Source organism: Tamandua tetradactyla, chromosome 1 (genome assembly GCF_023851605.1).
Source record: "Tamandua tetradactyla isolate mTamTet1 chromosome 1, mTamTet1.pri, whole genome shotgun sequence".
NCBI classification, from domain to species: Eukaryota; Metazoa; Chordata; class Mammalia; order Pilosa; family Myrmecophagidae; genus Tamandua; species Tamandua tetradactyla.
In genome coordinates, this window is record NC_135327.1 from 96,003,224 (window position 1) to 96,029,097 (window position 25,874).

General features: G+C 50.4%; 3 protein-coding genes across 3 annotated transcripts; all 3 read left to right on the forward strand.

The window, feature by feature from the left end:
• The first annotated feature begins 389 nt into the window (after positions 1-389).
• HOXA7 (homeobox A7) lies at positions 390-2,388 on the forward strand. Its single transcript, XM_077162957.1, has 2 exons — positions 390-927; positions 1,838-2,388. The coding sequence occupies exons 1-2, from the start codon at positions 549-551 to the stop codon at positions 2,149-2,151; spliced, it is 693 nt and encodes a 230-aa protein (XP_077019072.1). The 5' UTR covers positions 390-548; the 3' UTR covers positions 2,152-2,388.
• Positions 2,389-9,251: 6,863 nt separating this feature from the next.
• On the forward strand, positions 9,252-11,557 carry HOXA6 (homeobox A6). The gene is made up of 2 exons (XM_077121179.1): positions 9,252-9,723; positions 11,203-11,557. Exons 1-2 carry the CDS (start codon positions 9,282-9,284, stop codon positions 11,460-11,462), a joined length of 702 nt encoding a protein of 233 aa, XP_076977294.1. The 5' UTR covers positions 9,252-9,281; the 3' UTR covers positions 11,463-11,557.
• A 1,723-nt stretch (positions 11,558-13,280) lies between these two features.
• HOXA5 (homeobox A5) lies at positions 13,281-15,985 on the forward strand. Its single transcript, XM_077121167.1, has 2 exons — positions 13,281-14,023; positions 14,991-15,985. The coding sequence occupies exons 1-2, from the start codon at positions 13,462-13,464 to the stop codon at positions 15,239-15,241; spliced, it is 813 nt and encodes a 270-aa protein (XP_076977282.1). The 5' UTR covers positions 13,281-13,461; the 3' UTR covers positions 15,242-15,985.
• Positions 15,986-25,874: the final 9,889 nt, after the last annotated feature.

The window sequence follows — 25,874 nt, forward strand, 5'->3', positions numbered from 1 at the left end:
TATTTGCCCAGAGCTGAGAACTGCCCGCAGAACAACCGTGGGGCAGGTGGGGACGCGGGGCGCCGAGAACCGCCCAGGGCTAGGTCAGTGAGCAAAAAAACGGGACAGGAGGAGTGACAGGGGCCGCCGGGGTTTGGTCCCTTCTCGGTCAGTGCGTGTAGCAGGATCTGCGCTGGGCCAGCCCAGACCGGTGTCCACAGGCCCTGGCGCCCGGATTGGCGCCCGGAGGGGCGCTCCCTGGGGGCCTGGGAGTCTGTTTCCCGCAGGGCGCCGCCAAGCCGGCCCGGCGCGGGCAGATTCGTTGGCTACATATTTGAGCCTCTTCCCCTTCCATTCTAGGCGGCCGCGGGCCCCGCGGAGCGAGACCACCTGTGAGGACTGCCGAGATTGGCGGAGGCCGTCATGTGGGCGGTCACGTGCTGCGGCGAGCTCCGTCCAAAAGAAAATGGGGTTTGGTGTAAATCTGGGGGTGTAATGTTATCATATATCACGCTACCTCGTAAAACCGACACTGAAAGCTGCCGGACAACAAATCACAGGTCAAAATTATGAGTTCTTCGTATTATGTGAACGCGCTTTTTAGCAAATATACGGCGGGGGCTTCTCTTTTCCAAAATGCCGAGCCGACTTCTTGCTCCTTTGCGCCCAACTCGCAGAGAAGCGGCTACGGGACGGGCGCCGGCGCCTTCGCCTCGTCCGTGCCAGGCTTGTACAATGTCAACAGCCCCCTCTATCAGAGTCCCTTCGCGTCCGGCTACGGCCTGGGCGCCGACGCCTACGGCAACCTGCCCTGCGCCTCCTACGACCAGAACATCCCCGGGCTCTGCAGTGACCTCGCCAAAGGCGCCTGCGACAAGGCGGACGAGGGCGCGCTGCATGGCCCGGCCGAGGCCAATTTCCGCATCTACCCGTGGATGCGGTCCTCAGGTAGGCGCAGCCGCTAGAGCGGCCGGGAGGGCGGGGAGCGGGGAGCGCGCCGGGCCGGGGAGCGCCGAGAGCGGAGCCAGGCGGCTGTGAGTCGGCGGCCCCGTGACTCCTGGCGGCGCTGCCTTTCTGGTTTTAATTAGAGCTGAGGCGCCATTGCGTGGAGAGCCCGTAGCATTGTATGTAAATGAAGCTCATAAAACTTTTTATGACCCAATTAATGGGTTCCATCCTCGTAAATTTATTTAACTTCATTTGCCTTGGAATTCTAATATTAAGTTTGTTCGCTCTTCTCTCGTTCTCCTCTCTCCCTCCCTCCTCTTTCTCTCTTTCAGCCTGGCTTTTCTTTCTCAAAAGCAGGGAGAGCAATGCCCTCCAAAGCCCTTCACAGGCCTGAGGGGCCATTTCAAGGCCGGGGACTGCAGGGAGCGGAGAACAGAGTCAGAGTGCCCTAGGAAGGTCCGGGGATGGGGGCGAGGGCTGCTGGGGAGGGAGGCGCCCGGGAAGTGCTGGCTGCCCGAAGGTCGCCCACTTGCCTAGCACGGCGGGGAGGCAGCCCGGCTTGCCTTAAAGGGCACCAGCGTAGCGTTTCCCACTTATCCTCACTCTATATTTACAGTTTCTCTTTGTCAGGGTGAAGCAGGACATTGTGGAAGCGTAGCCGGCTGGAAAGGGCGGTTGTAAAGTCGGGCTTCTAAAGCCTTGCCTCCTTACACAGTTGCCTGTGCGACTGGCACCACACTTGGTGTCTTGTGAAAACACTTTGGGAAGCACAGAGTGGAGGGGGACGGGCACCTCCGCCAGAGCTCGGAGGAAGGTGCAGGGTCTGGGACGGCAGCATAGCTAATTAACTCCCTATCCTGTTTGTGTCCCTGTCTGCGTGTCTGTCTGTGTGTCCGTCTGTCCTTCATAGGGCCGGACAGGAAACGGGGCCGCCAGACCTACACGCGCTACCAGACGCTGGAGCTGGAGAAGGAGTTCCACTTCAACCGCTACCTGACGCGGCGCCGCCGCATCGAGATCGCCCACGCGCTCTGCCTCACCGAGCGCCAGATCAAGATCTGGTTCCAGAACCGCCGCATGAAGTGGAAGAAAGAACATAAGGATGAGGGCCCGGCCACCGCCGCAGCCCCCGAGGGCGCAGTGCCCGCCACCACCACCGCGGCTGCTGCCGACAAGGCCGACGATGAGGAGGAAGAGGAGGAAGACGAGGACGAGGAGGAATGAGAGGCCTAGCATGACCCTGACTGCACGGGACAGTCGGGAAAGCCTCTTGAAGAGACTCACTGGTTTTATTTACAAAAATGAGAGGGGAAAAACAAACAAATAAAAAAAAACCCAGCCCTCAACCCATCTCCCACCCACCCCATCACCTACTCCGGCTCCCAAATCTTCTGGACTGGCAGCCGCTGAGACTGGGTCCCCTTGGAGAGACCCCCTGCCTCTGAGGACCCCCAGCAGACACCCCACCCCCAACCCCAGGCCGCCGGCCTGCGCTGGCGCGGCCAAAATACTACCTAGCACAGGCCTCGGAGTGAGGCACCCCCAAACTACCTATGGGCTTAGGCCCAGCGGGCCTCCTCTCCCAGGAAGCCCAGACCAGGTCCCAACACTGGCAGACACCTATCACCACCACCCCCATACCCTCAAGGACTTTTCTCAGTACTACCTAACTTGCCCCAAACTACCTATTTTGTGCTCCCTGGCTGCCTGCTACCTAGTGCCGGCCCTTTCCCAGCCAGCCCCCTGCTGCTTCTGGTGGGCAGCCTTTAGGGTTCTTGAGGCTGTGCAAAGAAGGAGCTGGGGTTCAGGGACTAGGGCATTGGCTTCTATTTAAATTAAAAAAATAATATATTTATTCCAAAGCATTCGAAGTGCTGCAATCTAGTATCCCTCCTTCTCCAGCCTGGGCACCCCAAGTTCAGGCCCATCACCCTGGAGGGGAGCATTCCTGTGCTGGCTGCAGACCTCCAGGTTAGCTTCTGCTTAATAGGACTGCGGAAACGTTCCCAGCCAAGTTGCCTCTCCTTTGGCCCCTGTGTCCTACTGTCCAGCCATGCCCAATATATATACCCTAACTTTTCCTACAATAGCAAATACTGTATATTTGAACAAGATTTTTTGTGTGTCATTTATATAGTCTTAGAGCTCATTTGTAAGGCAATATCTTGACTTGGGAAGGATGTGTTATGGGGTGACTTTGTAGCATGGTGTGTTATCTTGAGCTAATGCTGTAGTGGGGTGGGGAGGCCTGAAGACCTCCCCATATACCCTTCATCTCCTCTGTTGTCCTGTGTCCCCCTGGCTCCAGACTGGGGTTCAGGTAGGCACGCTTCCTGTCTTGCCCAGCTAATCGTGTTTTATGTAACAGAAAAATAAAGATGCTTGGTGACAAAGAAACATGAACTGCTTTATCCTGGGAGCCTAGGGAAGGGGGGGGTGCATGGCTGGAAGGCAAACCCTGGCTGTATCTGTGTGTCCAAAGGGGAGGTGGGCAGTAAAAGTGTCCTAGTACCCCAGTGTGAGTGTCCATGTATTGGTGTGTATGTATGTATGTATATTGTGTCCTTTCTCCCATATATTTTTGTGCTTTTAAAATGGATGTGTATACTTATTTTTGTATGTATGTATTTTGCATTGTATGTATTTTTACGAGTCCATAATTGTGTGTCCATTTCTCTGTGTATGGATGTTTGTCTGGTTTGTGTGTGCACAAACATCTTCCAGATCCCTTGAAAATAGAATTTTCAATGGGTACATCATATTCCATGCTTCTCCCTAAGAACCTCCATAAATTCCATGAGCTATCCCCAACCATCCTTTCTTCTAGAGCTGTGGGGTGGGAGCGGGAAGCAAAATCACCCTATAACTGATCCGAGATCCCTCAAAGCCTTGAACCTGGCCCCATATAGGAGATTGGATTTAGGGCGTCTGCCGCAGGCCCCCCACCCCGCATTCAGGCATGGTGAGAGTGCCCCAGGGTCTGGCAGTGCCGCAGAGGGGTGCAGGGAGGGGCAGGGGCCGCAGAACCTAGCTGCGCAGCCTGAGCGGGGGTGTTGGGGGTGCAGGGAAGGAAGAGGGGCTGGGGAAGGGTTGAGGGGAAGTGGGGAGAACGCAGAGCAGCCTGAGCTCTGCTGCTGAAGACCTCTGCTCCAGTCTTCAGTCTTCTGCCTGGGCTGGGTCCCCTTCTTACTGCCCTTTTAATAAAACCCGATCCAGTCAAGTCTACAAAATCCGCGGCCCCAAATCAGGGCAGCCTCGGTGGTAAGATGGCGCCGGTGTAAGAGCTGCCTCCTCTTAGTGATGGGGAAAGGGTCATAAATCCGTTGTTGTTTATGAAAATTTACAACTTTGCAATACAACTTTATGAGTTGTTCGGCCCTTCCATTGGCCGCTGTCGGTCATGTGGATGGGAACCGTGAACATGAACTTTTTTATAATTTCCCTTGCGAGAATAGAGCCGCATTCTTTTGCTCCGCTTCGTCCTGCCTGCTTCGGAGCTCTGCCTTCCAGCCCAGCTCGGCTGTGCTTTGTCCAGCGATGGCGAGCGAGGGGAGGCTCCGGTCCGACCCGGCCCGGCCGCTTGCGCCCAAAGTGGGGCGTGCCCAGTTCCCGGCGCCACGGGCGGCCGCTTTGCAACTCGCAACCTGGCTAATTTCCTGCGTCCTCTGGCACCAGGAAGGAGGACGATTCGTCTCCCGGCCGCCCAAGAGACAGCTGTCAGAGGGGCAGGAGCTTCTGGGACCCTCCATCTGAAGGTGAGACATGTAGGGAGAGGAGACAGGAGCAAAGGTGGTGAGATGGCAGCCGGCGGCGGCAGTGGGAGAGGGTATCCGGGGTGGCTTTGGAGAGGGGCACGCTCACCCTTCACCCACATCCAGCCTCTCACATTCGCCTTGCCCCATCATCACACAACGCATACATACACACACACACACACACACACACACACACACACACACACTCCCCCACTCTCCCCCCCCACCACACTTCCTGGCTCACCAGGCCAGTGAATGCCCGCCTTCCCTGCGTTGGCATAGCGCCCTAGCAAGGGGCAAAAGCAATGGGATCTTCTCCCTTTCCCCGTAGTGGCTCCACAAAGTCCAAAGGGACGTGTTCTCTGCACCCGTCGGTCCCTCTAGTTGCTCGGATTTGGATTTTAATTTTCTCATTCATAACCCAAATGGTTAGAATGAATTCCACAACAGCAGGAGACAGTTCCCGACCTGGAAAGGTGACAAGAGGTGGAGGGAAAGTAAATTTGTCAGGCATTTTTAATAGCACGAACACAGCTCCTTCTATTCCGTGTGAATTGGTTTCTGGGGAGAAAGAACGGGGTGAGGGTATCCGGACTTACTAATTCAGCTAGAGTCCTCCGCTGATTGCTTGCTTCTCTTCGGTGGTTTTCCGATGAAAGAGCTGTCTTTAGCGGGAGCAGAGGGATTAGGTGCGCGGGTGGAATTCTGTGTCGGAAGGGAAGATGGGGTTAATTGGCTGAGTGTTGCTTGGCGGGAAGTTTCCGTACAGAGAACGTTGCGGGATTAGTGCGAGCTAAGGTTGATGGAAGAACACAAACCGGGTCTGGCGATAGGGAGAACCCCCCCATCCCACCCGACGCTGAGGGCACCAGACCGCACATCCCACCCTCTGTGAGCTGAAAGAGGACTGTGGGGCGGCCTGGAAGCAGGCCTCAAGGGCGTCGCGGGCGTGCGCTTTGCGTGGCGCGGTGGCACCCACCCTGGCTCGCCTTGGGCACTCATGGGTCCAGATTTGCCTCGGGAGCTCCCTAGATAGCGAAAAGAAACGAGCCCGAGTATCTGGACTTGAGTTTTTGTTTTTGTTTTTGTTTTAGGTTATTGTTCTCCAATCTTAGGGTAATTTCTTGGTATTCATTAGATAATTAAGAAGGGGTTGTGGATGTCTGGGACCTTCACTTGCGCTAAAGGTGCGCTCCGGCAGGATAAAGCGCCGCATTTGCATGGCAGGGCCGCGAGCCGCCAGACTGCAGGCTGCAGCCAGCGCATTATTTATTGCGACCGCGCCGGGCGCTCGCTGCTGCCACGCTGTGGCCGTCGCCGGGACCGACGCCAGATGCAGCCCCGCGTTGTGCAGCCTGGCGCGACCGCTGAGCTGGCCCCTCAGAAATTTCCCCATCAGGCCGGGGAGAGGGGGGCGAAGTGGAGACCTGGAGGGTCTCTCGGGGCCTGACTAGCAGGGAAACCTCCCCCGCCTTGGCCACTCCTGACAGGGGCAGGACGCCGGACTAGACTCGGGTGCCCCCTCCCCCATGGAGACTGGTTGCACAGGCCGCCTGGCACATCATGGCTGCTTCTGTCCAAACTGCGCGTCCCAAGGCGCCTCGGGGGCGCATGCTGGTTAGGAGAACGCTTGGCTTTGAGATTCTGAAATCGGAGAGACATGTAGTTCTGAGGCCTGCAGGCTTGGCTGGCCCTGAGGAGGATTGGCTATGGTAAAGAAAGCGATCCGTGGCTCCAGCAAGGGCCTGTGCTGGGCAGTGGCCGCACCTGTGTGCTCTGGGTGCTGGGCTGGGCTAGCGATCCGGGCCGGACTAAGGTGGCCTTCGAGGCCCCACCCAGCCACCCACCAGGGCATCCTTCTTGTCGCTGGAGGTCTAGGAGCTCAGTGGGCAGCCCTGGGCAAAGATGGACTGTGGGGCCCTGCTCACATCCCACCCCCCTTGAAGAGCAGCTGAAAGGTAAGTGGACTTTCTGCTTGGCTTTGACTAAGAATAGAGAGCGCTGAGTGGTGACCATTCTCACCATCCCAGGAGAGGCTCCTGTGTCTAAGGCTCCTGTTCTTGCCAAAGTGGGTTTTGGCTCTTCGAGTGTGTGTGTGTATGTATATGTGTGTATATACATTTGTATGTACACAGCACATGGAGACACACACACATATATATACTTCACATGAAATAGCACTTAAAGCTGGTTGGGGAAATAAATTGGTCAGCTGCCGATGTGGTATGGCCCAGCCTTGGCAAACACATAGAGATTTCAATTTAATATAGATATTTTTCCCATCTTAGTGCCTACAAAGGCTAGAAATACAATATTTTTGGCTCTTAGCTGAGAAAATCAAATTCTCTCGTTTGTTGGGACAATTATTAGATCTAGAATCCAGGTTAAAGCATAACAAATAATAATAACAGTAATAAACTGTCACCAGCCTCAATGCTGTGTGATACATGGAGGAATGAAAGAGAAATTATAGATGTAAACATTTATCAACATCTTCAGACGGTTGTTATTTTCACTTTAAAGAATAACTTGCTTGAAATCGCTGTCATCTGATGTCTTATTTAAGAAACAATAATTCGAATATAATTTTCTTGTAACATAGCTTAAAGAAATAATTCCCTTTTTAATATTTTGAATCCATTTTCATCTATTGGTCCTTTCCCTAAAGAAATGAGGGAAATGTCAAATTCTATCCTCTCCTGTGAGGTCGGTCTTTATATACTCAAAAGAGAACTTCCCTGGGCTGGATCGACTGGCGCAAAGGCACTGGTTTCTGGGTGCGTCTTCCATCACCGGCAGCAGCCGCTTATAGGGGGTCGCCGCGTGGGCTCTGTGCAGGCAGACCTTAGGCCAGCCCCTTCCCAGTTTTTCCCTTTGGGAGTAAGGCAGTGGAGGAAATAAATCGAAAAGCAAGGAAGTGATTAAAGAAGTCGTTCTCAGATTCCTGGTGGGGTGGGAGGCATTGCCAGCCCCCCCAAATCCTGAACCCCATCAGCCTGCATTCACCCGGCTTTTACAGATCTTACAAGCACCTTTGGAAATTCAGTCAAATCATATCAATAGTCTTTCTTCAGCCACCACAGAACTGAGGATTTTAAGGCTAATTCAAGGGGTTTTACAAGCCCAACAAAACAGTGTCGTAAAAATGCCACTGGAAGGATATCACATTTTACAAAATGAGATTGATCCGTGTGCTGTAAAAGTCAACTCTCTGGAAGGCACACCTCTCAAAGCGAGAGCAAGCAGCGCACGACAGGTTTTTCATGTGCTGTCTGGGGATAGCCGGGCCTGGGGCAGTGGTAAAAGCAATTCAGAGGATTTCTGGAGCCAGTGAGACCACTGTTCTGCTCCTGAACGACTGCGGGCAGCAGACCCCAGAGCCGTCCCAGGAAGGACAAGAGGGACGGCACTCCCAGGATAGTGTGGGCCATCGGGCGCCCCGGAAACCAAGCCCATCAATTATCCTGCAGTCTTGGGCTGCGCAGCTATCCTGTGTACACTGGTTTCAGCCAGGGGCTCTGTGTTTTCTGCACCTCTGGAAGGAGGACAGATTCCACATCTGGATTCTGATCTCAGTTCTGAGCAGCCCGGGCCGCAGAAGGCGAGACTCAGAATGCTGGGCAAGGGGAACAGGGACCATGGCTGACTTTGGAGCTCCGTCTCACTGCTGCTCTTTTCTAGACCCCCTTCTTGTTAAAACCATTGATTTCTATCCTCCCAATTTCCGATTCAAAGGCAGGACAGGGGAGGGCGCACAGTTGGCCGAGGTGCTTTGAAGCCAGACAGGCGCAGGCTTTGAAGGTGAGCCTGATGGGGCCCAAACGAGAGGTGTTGTATGTGGGAGAAGGGAGCTAGGCCGCCCCTGTAGTCACATCCTGGCCAGTGCAGGTGGGCTTTTCCTTCTCTCCCGCCAGGCCCAGGCTCCTGGTGGGGTGGAGAGAGGGAGAAGGAGAGGACACACAGATTCCTAAGGCGTAGGAGTGAGAAGCAGGGAGTGAAGGCCTGGTTTCTCAGAGCCCCCTTCCCAGCTCAGGGAACCAGGGTAGGGGCACACAGGAGTGGGCAATTTAGGGCCATGCTGGAAGGGCAGGCCGGTGGGGTGCAAGGCCAACCTTGTCACTGCTCCTCCCTGCACGGTGCTGTCAGGTTTCTTGTTTGGAAGAAAATAACAGGAAAATCCAGCAAAGCAAAAAAGGGAGGAGGAAAGGGCGGGCCTGGCGAGGCCTCTACAGCGGCCCCGGCTCTGGTATCCCTACTCGGACCTGATCTGCGCGCCCCTGCCCGGGCGGTGCCCGCCTCTGGCGTTCGGGGAGAGAGCCGGCCGGCTGGCGGTGCGCGCCCATTAATCTGCCCGGCGGACGGCGGGCGGGCGGGCGGGCTGGGGGCTGTTTGTAACTTTGCTGCCTCGGTCGCCGCGGTCCCCGGGGAGCGGGCTCCGGCGCTCGCTCCCATTGGCCGCCGCCGCGTCAGCTGGTGCGATTTGCTGCTGTCGCTTTTGGCGTTCGGCCATCCAGAAACAAACCAGTTCGATGACTACTAATAGTTATAGCCAGATGTACTAATACACAACAAATCACAGTCCTGCAGAGGGGCGCGCAAATGAGTTCCTATTTTGTGAATCCCACTTTCCCTGGGAGCCTGCCCAGCGGCCAGGACTCCTTCCTGGGCCAGCTGCCCCTCTACCCGGCCGGCTATGACACGCTGAGGCCCTTCCCGGCCTCGTACGGGGCGTCGAGCCTCCCGGACAAGACGTACACCTCACCTTGTTTCTACCAACAGTCCAACTCCGTTCTGGCCTGCAACCGGGCGTCCTACGAGTACGGGGCCTCGTGTTTCTATTCTGATAAGGACCTCAGTGGCGCCTCGCCTTCGGGCAGTGGCAAGCAGAGGGGCCCCGGGGACTACCTGCACTTTTCTCCCGAACAGCAGTTCAAACCCGACAGCAGCAGCGTGCAGGGCAAAGCCCTCCATGAGGAAGGCGCCGACCGGAAGTACACGAGCCCTGTTTACCCGTGGATGCAGCGGATGAACTCCTGCGCGGGTAAGACATTTCCCTGCAGTACCCCGCCCCCATTCCCTGGCCCCCAGAGAGTGGAGGGAGAGAGGGAAAGGGACAGGTAAAGAAGGAAGGAAGGAGAAGAAAACGGAAAAAGTGAGAGAAAGTGGAACGAGAAATAGAGAGCAAGAAAGGAGGAAAGAATGAGCAAAGTTTCTTTGGCTCTTTTCAGAGATTAAAAAAAAAAAATTCCCAATGGGCAACCAACCAGACTGACAGAGAGAAGGCAGGGCACTAGTGTCCATATAATGTGGCATGTTAGGAGAAGGGGTGAGTGGGGACTCATTGCCAGGCTGTGTGAGACCCGTGTCAGGAGCAACCTGAAGAGAGAGGTTGCTCTCTTCAGGAGGGGAGAAGAGAGAGGGGAGAAGAGAGAGGGAACCAGATGGGAGGGAGTGCCTGCCCACGCCACATCCTGGTAACTCCCTGCTCAGATTCCCAAGTCAAGAGACTCTTCTACACGGCCTCAGTTATAACTCCCCGTCAACCCCAACCCTCTCTCCTTTCTGCCTTTCAGAAACCCAAATAGAGTCCTCTTCCAGTATTTCACCAAAGCCACATACCCAACCTGAGATCTCTTTCTCATTCTTTCTCTCCCCACCCTCCCCTCCTCCCACTTCCACTCAATTGCTCACTCAGAGCTAAGTTCTGCTTCCTTCTGCACCTCTGCTTGAGCCTCACACACCCGGCTGGGAGGGACCCTCCCCACCCATGGGTCTTTTTGGCACAGAACACATAGTACAATGCAGCCTACATTTCCAGATACCCCAGACTGCCCCAGCTGCACGTTTTTGCCCCTGGTTTCAAAAACTCCACAGGAAATCCTCTTGCCCTTAGAGCAGGAAAAAGCCTAATGTGGATTTTTAAATTTAGTTGTGGTGTTTTGTTGAAAAAAATCCACTTGTTTTCCAAAGGAGCTCAGCATTTCTCAGAGGGGCCATATAATTTGGGGGGGTGGGGGTGGAATTCGTAAGGATTTGATAGACTGACCATTTGTAACTTTCCAAGGAAAGTGTTGAGTTTTGACATGCCTGGCCACAGTAACATCCTCAAAGACAACCATGTGTGAAGTCGTAGTATCCACAGTGCTTACAGAATTGCACACCCATCTATCCCCAGAAACACACACATACACACACTACAGCCAGCTTCCGAAAAAAATAGGACCTCGGTGCCCCAAATTAAGAGTGCTCAGTCTATGCTTTCCCTTGTAATGGCTTTCATGAGGAAGATTTTTGAAAAACAACAACTTCCCATGGCAAGTCGTTTTAGGTGGAAAACATCTCACTTGGTATGAAATAAGCTTCTCCCACCCAGCGCGCGTTCAGCCCCAGATATAGTGGGAGAGACTGGAGTGGAGGGACGCCGGTTTTCAGCCCAGAGCCTCGGGGAACCGGGAGCGGGGCCAGCGGGTTCGGCCGCCCAGACCCTCGCTTACCAGCGCGGGGTCATTTCTGCTCGCAGGTGCAGTGTACGGGAGCCACGGGCGCCGAGGCCGCCAGACCTACACGCGCTACCAGACGCTGGAGCTGGAGAAGGAGTTCCACTTCAACCGCTACCTGACGCGGCGCCGCCGCATCGAGATCGCCAATGCGCTCTGCCTCACCGAGCGCCAGATCAAGATCTGGTTCCAGAACCGCCGCATGAAGTGGAAAAAGGAGAATAAACTCATCAATTCCACGCAGCCCAGTGGGGAGGACACAGATGCGAAGGCGGGCGAGTAGAAGTCTGGGCAAGGACCAGGCCAGCGCCGCAATCTCCCTCGGCTTTGCCCCCTTGACCTCCTCTGCTCCCTAACTTTTCTCCACCCGGAGGTTTCCGCAGCTTCTGGGGAGCCCGGAGCTTTGCAAGCGCCTATTTCTTACAATCCCCACCCTCCCCCTGCACACACATTCTGAGCGGGGAGCGGGGCGCACTGCATACACACAGTCCCGTTCCCCAAGGCTGCCCAAGTCGGCTCAGGGCCCCAGGGCGCACCCCGAATTCGGCTCCAGCTCTTGCGCCAGCGTCTCTGCGCGCTCTGAGCTCCGGGCGCCGGGTCGTTGTCAGTCTCAGGGTTGCTGGGGAGGAAAAATCCCCGGGCCAAGACCCGTTTGGGATTTGGGCGTCTCTGCCTCAGCCCCTCGCTACCAAGTACTGGATGGCACCGCCAAATCGACTTCAGCCACTGGAAAAAGGGAGGCCAATGGCTACGGGCCTCCCAGGTCGCCCCTAAGACAGAAAGGAGCGCGAGGAACAAAGGGGGCCCCAGAGTCAAGGCTCTCTGGCCCGCGCGCAACCGCCAGTGGAAAAGAAATCGCTTCAGCCGAGGCAAGCCAACGTGGGCGCTGGTGGAACTTTACAGTCCCGAGAGCGACCCGGCTCTCGCCGGCTCCCGGCTCCAGATTTCCAGCTCTCTGCCTCCGACAGCGCCGCCACCGCAGCAGCTTTCAAGACCTAGTGAGGGGACCCAGGGACATGGGAGCGGCAAAATTCTCGGCTTCCAAATGTGCCAGGGGCGCCTGCGAAGCCCGGCCTCCAGTAGGGAGGCCCCCCTCGCCTCTCAGCTCTATTTGTGATTTACTTTCTTCTTCCGAAGCCCAGGAAAATAACGACAGAGCTACTAGGCACTGTCTCGAAATGCTTCCATTAGCGCCTTCATTTTACAACTGGAGGTCTAAGCAAGACCCCAATAACTTGGCCCACGGATCCCCAGCTCCTAGGCAGCTTCTGTGGCGTCAGGAAACCTGGGACCACTTGCTGGGTTCACGGAGAACACTCCGACTTGGGGCCCGGCAGCCTCGAAGAACCCGACGCAGTGGGGAAGATTCTCCCAGGCTGGATACTTAAGCAAATCAAATAGCAAGCTAATGACACGAAAACCATATTTACACGAAAGAAAAATAGACTCCAGTCATAAAAGAGTATGGAATTTGACCTCGCTTCGGAAAAACACTACAGAAAGCTATCTTTAATAGACGCCTGTCATTTAAGAGCGGCAGGGACACTGTCCCTCATGCACTAGCAAAAACAGAGCCATAATTGTAGCTGCTGCTGCGGGGCAGGATTTATTTCTCCAATTGGCTAAATGGCTTCGCCCCTTCCCCGAAGGTGATAGCTGTATTTTCAAAATTCAGAGCTGCCTGAGGATGCGCAGAACCGAACCCAACCACGACACAAAATAAGAGGGGCTGAAAATTGGGGGAAATAAAGTTCTTGAAAACAACAAAATCTAAGTCACCATTCCCCCCCCAGTCTTCTGTATCCTCGCCGGGCGCGCGATCGGCAGCTGATGGCCTCACAATTGGTACATCCTAATGGAACTGCGAGGGAAATGCAATAATTTTGCCATAATGGGCTGTAACCTCGATTCGACCCCGGCCCTTGCAACCCAGGGTCGGAAGCTGGGCAATGCGTCCTGCCTCCAGCGGGTGGCGCTCGAGTCCGACTGAATGGCGGCAGCGGGCGTCGGGCACGCGCCCGGGGTACGCGCGCCACCCCTCTCGCCTCCACCCAACTCCCCCATTAGTGCACGAGTTTACCTCTAGAGGTCATCAGGCAGGATTTACGACTGGACAACAAAAGCACGTGATTCGAAGTCGTACCCCATATTTGGGTGCCTACGTAGGAGGGAACCAAGTACATGTCCCAGTCATTTCCATAATTCATCATAAATTGTGCAAGGGTGCTATAGACGCACAAACGACCGCGAGCCACAAATCAAGCACACATATCAAAAAACAAATGAGCTCTTATTTTGTAAACTCATTTTGCGGTCGCTATCCAAATGGCCCGGACTACCAGTTGCATAATTATGGAGATCATAGTTCCGTGAGCGAGCAATTCAGGGACTCGGCGAGCATGCACTCCGGCAGGTACGGCTACGGCTACAATGGCATGGATCTCAGCGTCGGCCGTTCGGGCTCGGGCCACTTTGGCTCCGGGGAGCGCGCCCGCAGCTACGCGGCCGGCGCCAGCGCGGCGCCCGCCGAGCCCAGGTACAGCCAGCCGGCCACGTCCACGCACTCGCCTCCGCCCGACCCGCTGCCCTGCTCCGCTGTGGCCCCATCGCCCGGCAGCGACAGCCACCATGGCGGGAAAAACTCCCTGGGCAACTCCAGCGGCGCTTCGGCCAACGCCGGCAGCACCCACATCAGCAGCAGAGAGGGGGTTGGCACGGCGTCCGGAGCCGAGGAGGACGCCCCCGCCAGCAGCGAGCAGGCAAGCGCGCAGAGTGAGCCCAGCCCGGCGACGCCCGCCCAGCCCCAGATCTACCCCTGGATGCGCAAGCTGCACATAAGTCATGGTAAAGCCAGCCTTTTTTTTAAATCCACACGGCCTCCGAGGCGCGGCTCTTGGTCCCCGGTCTCCTCCGTTCCCTTCTCTCCCAGTCTCTCTTCCTGGTCTCGCCTTTCCCAGCCCCGCGGAGCCTCTCCTTGCGTCCTCCCTCCCCTTCTTCTTCCTTCTCTCTTTCTGCAGCGCCCTGCGCTCGCAAATGGGGGGATAAACCGCCACTGGCTGGGCAAGTTTAAACGTTAAAAGGGGGGGAAAGGAAAAAAACCATCTGGAACTCCAGAGCCTCAGAATGCGCTCCGAGGTCAGACCAGCCGAGCAGGGCGCAGAGGTAGAGAGGATGGCAGTAAGGGCCGTGAATCGGGCTTGTCAGGGCAGATAATTTATGAGAAGAGCTACGCTGGGGAAACAGCGTTACTAATTAGAGCCCCCGAAAAGGGGCTTGCGGGGGAAATAATCAAGGCTAGAGCTGGAGGGCTTCTGAAGTTTGGGGGCAGAAGGGAGAGAGGAGGAAAAGGAAGAAAAAAGAAAACAGGCGCCCCAAGCGTGCAGGCTGGAGCAGGAGGCGGCTCTCAGGGCTGGAACTTTAAGAGAGTGACCTGGAGGCCACTTGGGCGCTCAGGAAAGGGCTGTGTTTTGGTGGGTTTCTGAGCGGTGGGCGCCCAGGCAGGGCTGTGCCCCAGCTCCGGGCGCTCGGGGCAGGACTAGAGGACAGAAGAGCGACGAGGGAAAGCCGGGCTTCCCTCTCAGGACGTGGCTCCAGCCTCAGATGGGCCGATTGTTCCCAGAGTCCAAATCGTATTGTTTTCTTTCTAGAAAGGAAGAGGGAAGGAAATTCGGGAGGGATGGGCTGGCGAGGTAGGACTTGTTGAGCTTTTCACCCCTGTTCCCTATTCAGGACCCTGGCTCATCCAGCTGGCGGACATTGGAAGCCAGGGGCTGAGGAGTTGGTGGCTAAAGCGCTGACTTTTCTGTTGCAGACAACATAGGCGGCCCGGAAGGCAAACGGGCCCGGACGGCCTACACCCGCTACCAGACCCTGGAGCTGGAGAAGGAGTTCCACTTCAACCGCTACCTGACCCGCCGAAGAAGGATTGAAATAGCACATGCTCTTTGCCTCTCCGAGAGACAAATTAAAATCTGGTTCCAAAACCGGAGAATGAAGTGGAAAAAAGATAATAAGCTGAAAAGCATGAGCATGGCGGCGGCGGGAGGGGCCTTCCGCCCTTGAATATTTGAGCATTCAAAGTACTGAGCAGTATTAGCGGATCCCGCGTAGTGTCAGTACTAAGGTGACTTTCTGAAACTCCCTTGTGTTCCTTCTGTGAAGAAGCCCTGTTCTTGTTGCCCTAATTCATCTTTTAATCATGAGCCTGTTTATTGCCATTATAGCGCCTGTATAAGTAGATCTGCTTTCTGTTCATCTCTTTGTCCTGAATGGCTTTGTCTTGGGAAAAAAAATAGATGTTTTAACTTATTTATATGAAGCAAGCTCTGTTACTTGAAGTAACTATAACAAAAAAAAGAAAAGAGAAAAAACACATAAAAAAGTCCCCCTTCGACCTTGTTTAGTGCCAATGTTGTGTGTTGCACTCGAGTTGTTTAACTGTGCATGTGCGTGGAAGTGTTCCTGTCTCAATAGCTCCAAGCTGTTAAAGATATTTTTATTCAAACTACCTATATTCCCTGTGTAATTAATGCTGTTGTAGAGGTGACTTGATGAGACACAACTTAACTTGTTCGACGTGTAGTGACTAGTGACTGTGACAAAAACTGTGACTCTGAGCGGTGTGTCCCTGGTGCCTTTGTAGGACCCTTTGCACGAACTCTGGAAGTGGCTCTTATAAGCGCAGCTTCAGTGATGTATGTTTTTGTGAACAAAGTTACAAATATTGTCCAAGTCTGGCTGTTTAAAGCAAACTGTGATCCAGCTTTTTTTTTTTTTTTTTTTGTATTTGTTTTTAAGGAAAAAAATACTGACTGGAAACAAAAAAAATAAACTTTCTATTGTAAGTTCTCCTGGTCTGGTTTGTGCCAAAAAGCAAGCCATCAGTGAGTGGCTCTTTCTGCTTCTCTGCCTCCCTGTCCAGTCCTGGAAGCGAGTGAGTCTGTGGCTACCTGAGCAGCTCACTTATGCAAGGAGGCCTCAGACCAACACCCTGACCCCAGCCTCTCTATCAGAAAGTTCAGGGCAAAAGGTGGGAAAAAGCTGCAGGCGGTTCCAAAGCCTGAGTTCACCCTGCCCATCTCTGAGCAAAGCAGGTTAATTTGTCCGTATAAAAGAAAAGAGAAAAGAGAGAAAGAAGGAGAAAAAGCCCAGGGCTTTGTTAGTGGCCCTCCAGGCCCATACAGGTCCTGCCTCTCTCCTAAGGGGGTTCTGGGCCTCCACCTACTGGAGAAGCTGCTATGCCAGGTTGTGACCCCAAACCTTCTGCCCTTAACCCACCCCAGCACCCCTTCCCCATGCCTTGCTCTGAACCCAGTTGGCTTCTTTTGCTACAATTAATTTGCTACAAATGGAAGGTTACTTACCCCATCCTAGCTCGATTGGAAAACTCCTCAGAGCAGCTAAAGTGCAACTAGAGATTTGCACATTTACCGACTGCTTACACTGATGCCGTCTTTCCTTTTAAAAGTTATAAAACAGTAAACTTTATAAGCCCCAGTTCCGGCTATATGACATTTGGGTGCCAAATGAATAGGGTTTTGTCTATGAATTAGATCGTAAAATCATCCATAGCACAGACAGATCGGCTCACTGGCTATAAAACGTCACGTGGGGCCATTAAAGTAAGTTTTATGGTTTTGGGGAGTTGACATCCAACATTATATACCACATAACATATAATCTCACTGACGCTGGACTCCATTTGACTCTTTTGCAGGCTACGTGTGCCGCCTGGTCATTCAAATTGTCAGTTTTAGGTCCAGAAGTGTCCAAACCACAAGTTCTCAAAACTCTGAAAAATGGCTCCCTCCGAGTTAAGGTAAGCTAGCCTCCTGAGCGCTTTCAAGTTTATTTGTACTCTGAAAACTTTTTTCCTCACTTTCTCTCTTTTTCTCTCTCGTTCAATAACTCTGAAGCTGCCTCTTAATTCAAAGGGGGCAGGGCAAACTTTTCCTCTGCCCAAATTGGCAGCGCCAAGAGCAGCTTTGCGGAGACACCACGGTGAAAAGCGCCTGTGGCCGTGCCCCAGGCCTAACTTTAATTGCTGCACAACCGCGGACCATAATGACTTCCGCTGCTCTCGCCTGCGTGCAAAAAGATGATTTTGTGTGTGTGCGCGCGCGCGTGCGCGCGCGAATGGGCCTGTGTGTGAGATTTGGCAGGACCATTCCCCACCCACACCCCACACCCGGGGATCTGGCCAGGGCCTGGCTTTTTTGGAGTCGCGGAGCCCTGGGGTAGGGCTGGAAGACAGTGGGGCGCCGGCTGCGGGAGCGCGCGGAGGCTGCGGGCGCCGAGGGCCGCGCTGCGCTGGGGAGTTTGAATGAAAGGCCCGAGAGCAGGGCCGAGGCGGGCTCTGGCAGGATTCCTTACGGTACTGTGGCAGTATTTCTTCGCGGGCCTAGGTCATTTGGCAGGGCTCAATTGAGGCAGCTGCCTTCGGGGCCGACTTTCAGGCTGGCTGGAAAGAGCCATAGGGTGGCAGTGGCCGGCGAGGCGCGGACTGCGCCTCCAGGCTGGGTCCCTGGGTTGCCAGCCCCAACTCAGGCTGCGAACCGAGTTCGGCAGGACGCGGGGGACCGCGGGTCCCCAGCTAGGCGGGACCTCTCCTTAGCACCCTCTCCCCCCCGCACCCTGGACCAGGCCTGAACCTTGTTTGCCTGCACCTTCTTTTTATTTAGCTGGGACTGTTCTCACCCGCCTGTGAGTCTGAAGCAATAAACTTTATGGCCGGATTTAACTTTAGTCTTTGAATCCCAGGTTAAATGAAAGAGGTTAAAGTGCTTTCTTTTTTTTCCGCCAAGCCTTTCTTCTCCCTCTCTTCTTTCCTTTTTCCTCTCCTCTTTTGTAGAAATAAAACGTCTATGCCTAAGACCCTCAAAGACAACTTTAGAGTCCCGCCAGATAACATTAAATATTAGCGAAATTTACTCCCTTTCAAAATACAGGCAAATTTTCTCTCTTCCAAACTGCGCCCTAATGTTTGGAGGGAAATTGAGGTGTCTTCAATGCCCAGCTTGAAAGTCCCCAGAACCATTAGGTTGTTTTTTCTGACACGTCATAAAGCATAGTTTAGGAAAGAAATGGGTCGTTTGGCAGTAGATTTCCGCCTTTCTTTTGTTTTGCTCTTTCTGTTTGATCCCAGGAAATTTACATAATCTATGATTTCCAAAACAGTCCCCAAAATGGTACCAACTGGTGAAGCAAGGTGAAATAAAATTTTCCTGGGTATAGTTCCAACTTGTCCCCAGCCACCACCTCTGGCCCCAAGCTGGCAAAGCTAAGTGACTGTGAACCCTGTGGCCTGTCCTGGAGTTTTTCTCTGGGTGGGTACCCACCAAGGATTTAGCAGATTTCCCCCATCCCATATGAGGAATTAAGCCAAATTCTCCAACTGGACTCAGAAATGAAACAAAAACAGAACCCCTGTCTCCAAATGCTTTTTGCCTCAGGAGCTGGGTAGTTTTTTGTAAGTGCTAGATATTTACTAACTGCTTAAAATGAAAAATTTTAAAGCATAGATTTGAAATTTCAAAAAACTTTATTGTGCATAGGCCACCTACACTCAACATAAGTCCAACAGATGTCCCCAAAGAGAGAGGTCTGAAAAGCAAAACTGGGAAGTTGTGTGTGTTTTTTTTTTTTTTTTAAAGAATCAAAACCCTGCCAAAACTCCCACTGCTCATGAAGAGTGGCAAGGGGAATTTCCAACATCATTTTGTGTGACCTATTAAAATGGCCATTGAAATTCCAGAATTCAGGAATATGTACCAGTATCTTCCTAGGCACCAGAATAGAAACTCTATTTGAATGTGGTAGTCTTTTTTTATTTTGTGTGTCTGTGAGAATTCTGGATTCTTTGTTTCGCTGCTCTAAGTTTCAGGTTCTTTATTAGAAAATTTTGGCTCAAGATTGTATTGTAGTTACACATTTGGTGATCTTGCTTGAGTGATTTCTTGGTGACTAAAAATAGAAGAGAAAAGAGTGTTAGGGATGCTGGCAGGTTAGTGTGAGTAGCTTGTATAGAAGACATTTCTACTACACCTCCGTGGCCACAGTCCATCCTGGGGTTTAGGAATGGGCAGGAAGGTTGTTGGACTCATACCCAGTGTCACACGACGTAAAGAATCTTTCCCATGAATTGAAAAATTCCAGGTAACAAATATTGTCAGCTTGCTTATTTCTGCCTTAGGTAGAATTTAGGAGACCAGGCCAACCCATATGAAGCTAAAGAATTTTTAAAAAAATACAGTACCCAGTTAGACTCGTGTGAGTGTTATTAGAGGGTTTTTTGGTTTTGTTTTGTTTTTCTTCCTTCCTGTTTTCCTAGGAAACACAGGTAAGGAGAAGGGTTGGTTATCCACTGAGTTGGTAGATAAGTTATTTCTTCCTGTGCACGCTTTTGGATTGCTTTTGCAGAGAACTTAGGGGAAAAATCTCCGTCATTGAGGGCTTTATGAAGATATCCAGCCTCAGCTGATGGCAGACGTATGTGTGTGTGCACCGTGTCTTGTAAAAGGAGAAGGCATCCAAAATGTGCAGGCCCCTGTTTGTTTCCACAAGCTAAAGAGACAATATTTTCTGAACTATAAATATAATAGGAAGTTTCTGGTCACACTTACTTAGGGGTTTCTTAGGGTTTCCATGCGCTAATTTCACAACATTATGCCAAGATTCCTTTCCCCTTCTTCTTTGTTGACGGCACTGGGAGAGCAAGGCAGAATTTCCTACCAGAAACGGAGTCCTGTTCATTTGTTGAGAGGCAAAGAGGACTATATCCAAACAATTAGTGAGGGAAGAGCAAATCGCATCCTGAAAGATGGGCTATTAAAGAGGAAAATAATCCCTTCAGTTTAAAAGATGCCCTTCTCAGCCTCTCCTCCTGCCTTGGCTCTGAGGTTGCTCTGTGGCTTGCCCACCATGGAGAGTGCAGAGTACCGTGGCCCCCTTCCTTTGGCTTCTAAGGGGGTTTCCTTCTGTTCGGTGGCAAAACTGGAAACAGGAGCCCCACAGGGCTGAGGGGTTCAGTCCAGGCTTCCACCCACATGGGAGAGGGGGTCCACATCCTCGCCATTCTTAAGCCTCAGAATGGGAGGATCTTTGTTTGGTATTTTTCACAAAGAAATCTGTCCTTCTCCTGCTAGGTCCCTTCCCCACAAAGTGGTCTTTTCAATAATAATATTTGTTATGAAGGTTATTGGGTAATTATTGCGATTTTGTGAAGCAGCCCTTGCTTGAGGTGACGTCTGTCATCGCCTAACAAATGACGCCCGCGCAGTTCACTGCCGGGTTAAGTAAATGCAGGAGAAGATAAATCTGCACACCCTAGGAATCGCCAGCAGAGCACGCTTTAGTACAAGTTCACAGTCAACTTGCCTGCCTGGGCCAGCTCTCCCAACAATTAGGGCTGCGTCTTTATTTTTAAATAAAGAAGAAAATGTCTCCAATTCCCATTGCCTGTTTTCTTCCCATTTTCTCACCCCTCTCACATTTGGGGTTTTTTCCCCCATCCTACTCCAAATTTTCCTTGTAAATGTAATCATGAGTGGTTTCAAGTTAATCTAGTTCCTATCTGAGCACTTTGACAAAAAAAGGTGGGAGGCTGATTTGACAGGACACACAGTTACAAACACACAAAAATATACATCTCACCCTCTATTCTAAAAGGCAGTGGGAGAAGCAGGGCACCCCTGAGATCCTAGGGGGCCCCTTCCCCCTGAGAGAAGAGGACAGCTTTGTGTATCTTTGTGGTTAGTGCGTTACAACTGCAGGTCAAAAAGTTGAGGGTCAAAAGTTTACATTGTGCAGCACTCTTAGTCATCTGCCCAGACAGAGTTTGATGTCAATGTTAGAGTTGCGATCTTGACTATCAGCACAAAAGATAAAATGGCTCGGAGTGATGCGTGCATCACGGTATGGACTCCAGGTGAACCCTAGTGGTTGAATGACCTCAATTATGGAGGAAAGGATAGAAAATTCCTCTTTTCAAGAGTAATACATGCTGTATTTCATCTTGAATTATCACCCCCATTCTGAGGAAATAGCAGCAGGTAAATAGCATAGATTACTAAAATACCAATACCTTAGATGCTGGAGAACCAGGGGTCCGCTTGTGGGATTGTCACAAAACAAAAATGCACAAAACTCAGCAGTGGGCATTTAAAAAATAATATAGCAAGCTTCCAATGTCCCATTTTAGATTCAAAGACAAGGGAAGGGAGCAGAAAATCTTTATTTGAAAAGGGTGATTTTGACTGGCCTGTTTTGTTTTGTTTTAGTACATATAACGATCCCTAAAGTGGGTGAGAACAGTGCAAACACAAGCACTTCTTTCAAAATGTACTCTTCACAGTTTCCAAACATAGGGACTGCTTTTTCTGAAACTGCAACCAACGAATGCGAAGCGTTCTCTGAGCTGGGAAGGGGAGGGAAGGAAGTGGAAAAGGACAGGATTCCCCGTACTCTCTACTGGTGAGAAAATGATTATTGGTGCCATGAAAACGTCCCGGTTCTTGTAAATTTTTCATTATCTTTATTGTTGAACCTCAACCAAATGTAAGAGAAATGCTGCAATCTATAAGCAAATAACAAACTATAGAGAAGCAGCCATTTGAGCAGGCAAGTGGAATCAACAAATGCCAGGCCACTTTGTAAAAGACTACTGTAACAGACTTCTATTCTCAAAAAATACTTAAAAAAATAAGTATTTTAATATTTAAAATTATTAAGTATATAAGGGTGGGAGAGTGGAAGAGAAACAGAATAGTGTATTAAGGAAGCAGACTGGAACCATGCCTCCTGTGTGAGTGGCGATTGGAGAACTAAACAATATTTTATTTTCCATGCATCTAGATTAGCTGTAAGTGTTGATGCCATTAGAATCCATTTTCTGGGGACATATTTTTCTTTTCTATGTGTTGACTTTCAAGTGATCGAGGAACGATGACATTTTTCTAGGTTTTTCTTTTTAACTTCGGAGATAATACAACTGTTCAGAATGTAGACTTTTGCAGGGACGTTTAAGATCATCTGAATATATTCTGGTCGATTGGATATAACGGTGCCAGGCATGTTCAGTGGTAAAGTGGTAAAGTAAATATTTCCCAAACACTGTCTTCATGGAAGTAAGCAGGTTGCTTCCACTGTGCAATGTGTAAAGTTTTTACTCTGGCCAAGAGCTTGATGCCAAATGGGGGTTTGCCAGATGAAAACAGAAGAAAGGAAACAACTGTGGTGATTGCAGCTACAGCAGTGAACACTTCACCACATCTGGGCTAGTGAAATGAAGGAAACCAAAACCCCTTTTATTACTTACCAAGACAATTATGTGTCTCTTCCAGAAAACCTTTTCATTATATTGTAGGTTAAAAACATGTGACACACACCTTGGAAACATGTCAGCTTCAATAATCAGAGACACCTTCTTAGCAAAGTCTTTAAAAGAAAAAGGAGCCTGCAGTACTTACTGCTTTTAAAGTGCTTACTTCTTTGTTCTGAGGATTCTGATCTTTAGGCCTCTCACATAATCCTGTATAAATCTAAAATGAATTCCAGTCCTTATTCCTGGCTTGTATTCGTTGTTTTAAATGACTACAAAGAAATTACTCTCATACAATTAGTTGGTCAAATGGCTGATAAAGTGTTGGCCCTCTAAAAATGCATGCCTAATAAAAGGTGATGGGGGCATGGGGGTGGGGGGAAGCCCTCAGATGCCATCATCAGGCATTTTGAAATTCAGTGCTCCAGAGAGAAAACAGGCTGGGGGACTCTTGCTCTAAAGAACAAAGGACAAATACAGTCAATACATTCCATAATGTTTACATTTCCTTTGGTTTTCCCTCTTGGTTTTCCTTGAGGAGTGACCTGGGCAAAGAACCCTGCTCTCTAAAAGACACTGTATAGACCTTTTAGAAGCGCAAAGTCCAAGGCCGAGGTGAACTTCAGGTCAGCGCGTCTAACAAATATGAAAATGTCGGCTGGTGAAGGGCGCGCCTTGTGATTTAACAAAGACTGTCAATGTGTAAGATTAATAAGAAACAAAATGCACACGGTGTCACTGTTCGGTCACTTTGAAACTTGGGACAGGGTTGCATTCAAGAAGGAAGGCTGTTTCAAATATATTCAAAATGATTCAAATCAGATTCAAACCAGGCTGCAAACACTGCCTCCCTCTCACCCTCCCTCTCCCTCAGACTCCCTTCCCTCTCCTTTTCCATCTGGGATGCAAGGACATGATGAAAAGTTATTTTACTTAATGGGATTTTAAGAAAGCTTTTGTTGGGAATACATGTTATTCCTGCACATGAAAATGAGCAAATGTGCTTACCAGCTTCCCAAGGAAAGGACAACGCTTTCACCCTGCTTGGGATGGAACCAGTTTGTGTGCGAAGATTAGCACACTCCCTCTTTGCTCGATTTTAAGACATCCCATCTTTTTTCGGGCGAGATGCCGCTGGTAAACTGCAGTTAGTTTATGAATTGAGTTAGCGTCTTTCTGGCTTTACTTTGGTGTTATGCTAAGGCAAGAGGTGTTTTAAAAATGTTTTTCAAAAGGTTATTTGATTCAGTGGAATGATGCTATGGCTTGCAAAGTGAGATTGTAGAAGGATCAGAAAAGGTACTGAGATTGTTTATTACAGCCATAAATCTTGCAGTAAAATGTCAAAATGTCGGTGTGTGAGATAACACTTGGTGGTCCTGGCTCCGTTTGTGTTTATGATACGAACCACAAAGACAAGTTACAGGCCTTGGGGGATTCTGTGTAAGCCCATCTTCCTAAAGTATTAGAACCGCATGAAACACAAGCGCAGTTAACTCGTTTAGGTTAACCATATACAAAACAGTGTTCTTGTCTCGTTAATACTTTAAAATAGAAACTCGGCAGAAGGTTTTGAGGTTAAACAACGTGAATTTTCTGTTTTAGTGTCTGTAAATAATATTAAACAGACATGATTAAAACCCTAGTACTCAAGGTTCATGACAGGAGGAGGAGGGGAAGATTTCATTTTTTTTCTTCCAGATTTGTAATATACACATATAACATATTGTATGTCATAAGTATATATTATTTACATTATGTTATATAATATATATAGTATTTTTTTCTTGTTGGAGAAAGATACTGGTTTAGGCAGCTGTATCACAGGATAGATTTTCCTCCTAGTCTAGAGAGGATGTCTAGAGATTATACTCAGCGCTAATTTCTGTCTGCAGCTCAGATTTCATTAAAAACAAAAAATGCTCAGAGTGCCTCTTGTCAATGGCCAGCACTCTTCACACACACACACACACACACACACACACACACACTCTTCCCCAATGTGAAAATTTTCTTTGTACCACTTCAGGCTGATTCCAGTTAGAAAGCTAACACAATCCCTTTTTTAACCGCTTTCCCTAAATTAGTTTAAAGATTAGTCCCATATAATGGGCTTTATGTGGCTAAGCATTAAATGACTATCCATCAAATGGATGTATTCCAGCATTTAGTAACTCATATGAGCAACTGATATAAATGAAGATAAAATTGACACTCCTTTTGAAGTGGCTCCAGGGTTAGGCTGGCACTTTCCTTGTCTGCGCTCCACACTCAGTTGTGAGAAGGCTGTTTATACTGCTTTTTGAAAAATCAACTAAGGTGCACCAGCTAAGAAATCCTTGCTTTGCATGCCAATATGAAAGTATTTTTAGAATGGTGACTATGCTGGCTTGCATTGCTTCAATCAAGGCTGAAACATAGAGGATCCAGGTGTGTCTGATTCAGGAAAGGAAAATACATACCACGAATAAGACATCAGTATTTACTCCAAAAATCAACATTAGGTGGAATTAAGTAATTTATTTGCTGATAATGGCGTATTTAGTTTACCCATCAAATTTCAATTACGGAATGGCAGGCAAAAGTCCCCTTTTCCCCACTTTCCGAAGCTACTGATATCGTTACTATGCTTATATCAGCAGTACAGAAATTATACATTGCATATATAATTCTAACCTGATATACAGCCTAAGAAAGCAGCATCCAAAAGAATAAACGTAAAATTCTTAGCTGGAAAAGAGCTGCCGGCGATCAGGCCGGGCACGTTGCCTTTCTATCCTTAGCTTGTTTTTAGTTTGAAAGATTGTTCTGAAATAGAAGTTGTTGGTTTCAAAGCTTGATGTTGTGGAGGCACTTTCTATCCTTAGCTTATTTTAGTTTGAAAGATTGTTCTGAAATAGAAGTTGTTGGTTTCAAAGCTTGATGTTGTGGAGGCACTGCTTCTATCCATTCCCGTTCTCGAGTCATCTTCTCTGTTACAATCGCACCTCGTAAACAGGGGCACGCTGAGCTTTCACATTGATACCTCCACCAAATAATAACTAGTAGTAAGGTTCCAAATTTTCTTGGGGGGAGGGCGTCTTTCTCTAAAGAAAGAAAAAGGAAAAGTGTTTGCCCACCCGGTCACATTGAAATGTCCTCACTTTACATTCTCAGACACATTTCTCTCAGGTGCCCACCCACTCACCCACCCTAGGGCTCCTGCCGGGCTTCTCATTGCTCGGGCTGTCCCGGTCTCCCGCGGACATAGCGACCAGAATGTGGGAAGGGGAACAGCGGTGAGAAAAAGGGTCTTTCCTCCTCATTCCTTTTATTCCGGACCCAGCAAAACAACAACAACCAAAAAAACCTCAAAAAACAAAAACAACCCCCTTCGTT

Bases quoted from the DNA above. Each gene is read 5' to 3' on its own strand.
- HOXA7 (XM_077162957.1), top strand. From the start codon at position 549: ATGAGTTCTTCGTATTATGTGAACGCGCTTTTTAGCAAATATACGGCG. The intron at 928-1,837 runs GTAGGCGCAGCC...TGTCCTTCATAG, and splicing joins CCCGTGGATGCGGTCCTCAG to GGCCGGACAGGAAACGGGGC.
- HOXA6 (XM_077121179.1), top strand. From the start codon at position 9,282: ATGAGTTCCTATTTTGTGAATCCCACTTTCCCTGGGAGCCTGCCCAGC. The intron at 9,724-11,202 runs GTAAGACATTTC...TTCTGCTCGCAG, and splicing joins GCGGATGAACTCCTGCGCGG to GTGCAGTGTACGGGAGCCAC.
- HOXA5 (XM_077121167.1), top strand. From the start codon at position 13,462: ATGAGCTCTTATTTTGTAAACTCATTTTGCGGTCGCTATCCAAATGGC. The intron at 14,024-14,990 runs GTAAAGCCAGCC...TTTCTGTTGCAG, and splicing joins CAAGCTGCACATAAGTCATG to ACAACATAGGCGGCCCGGAA.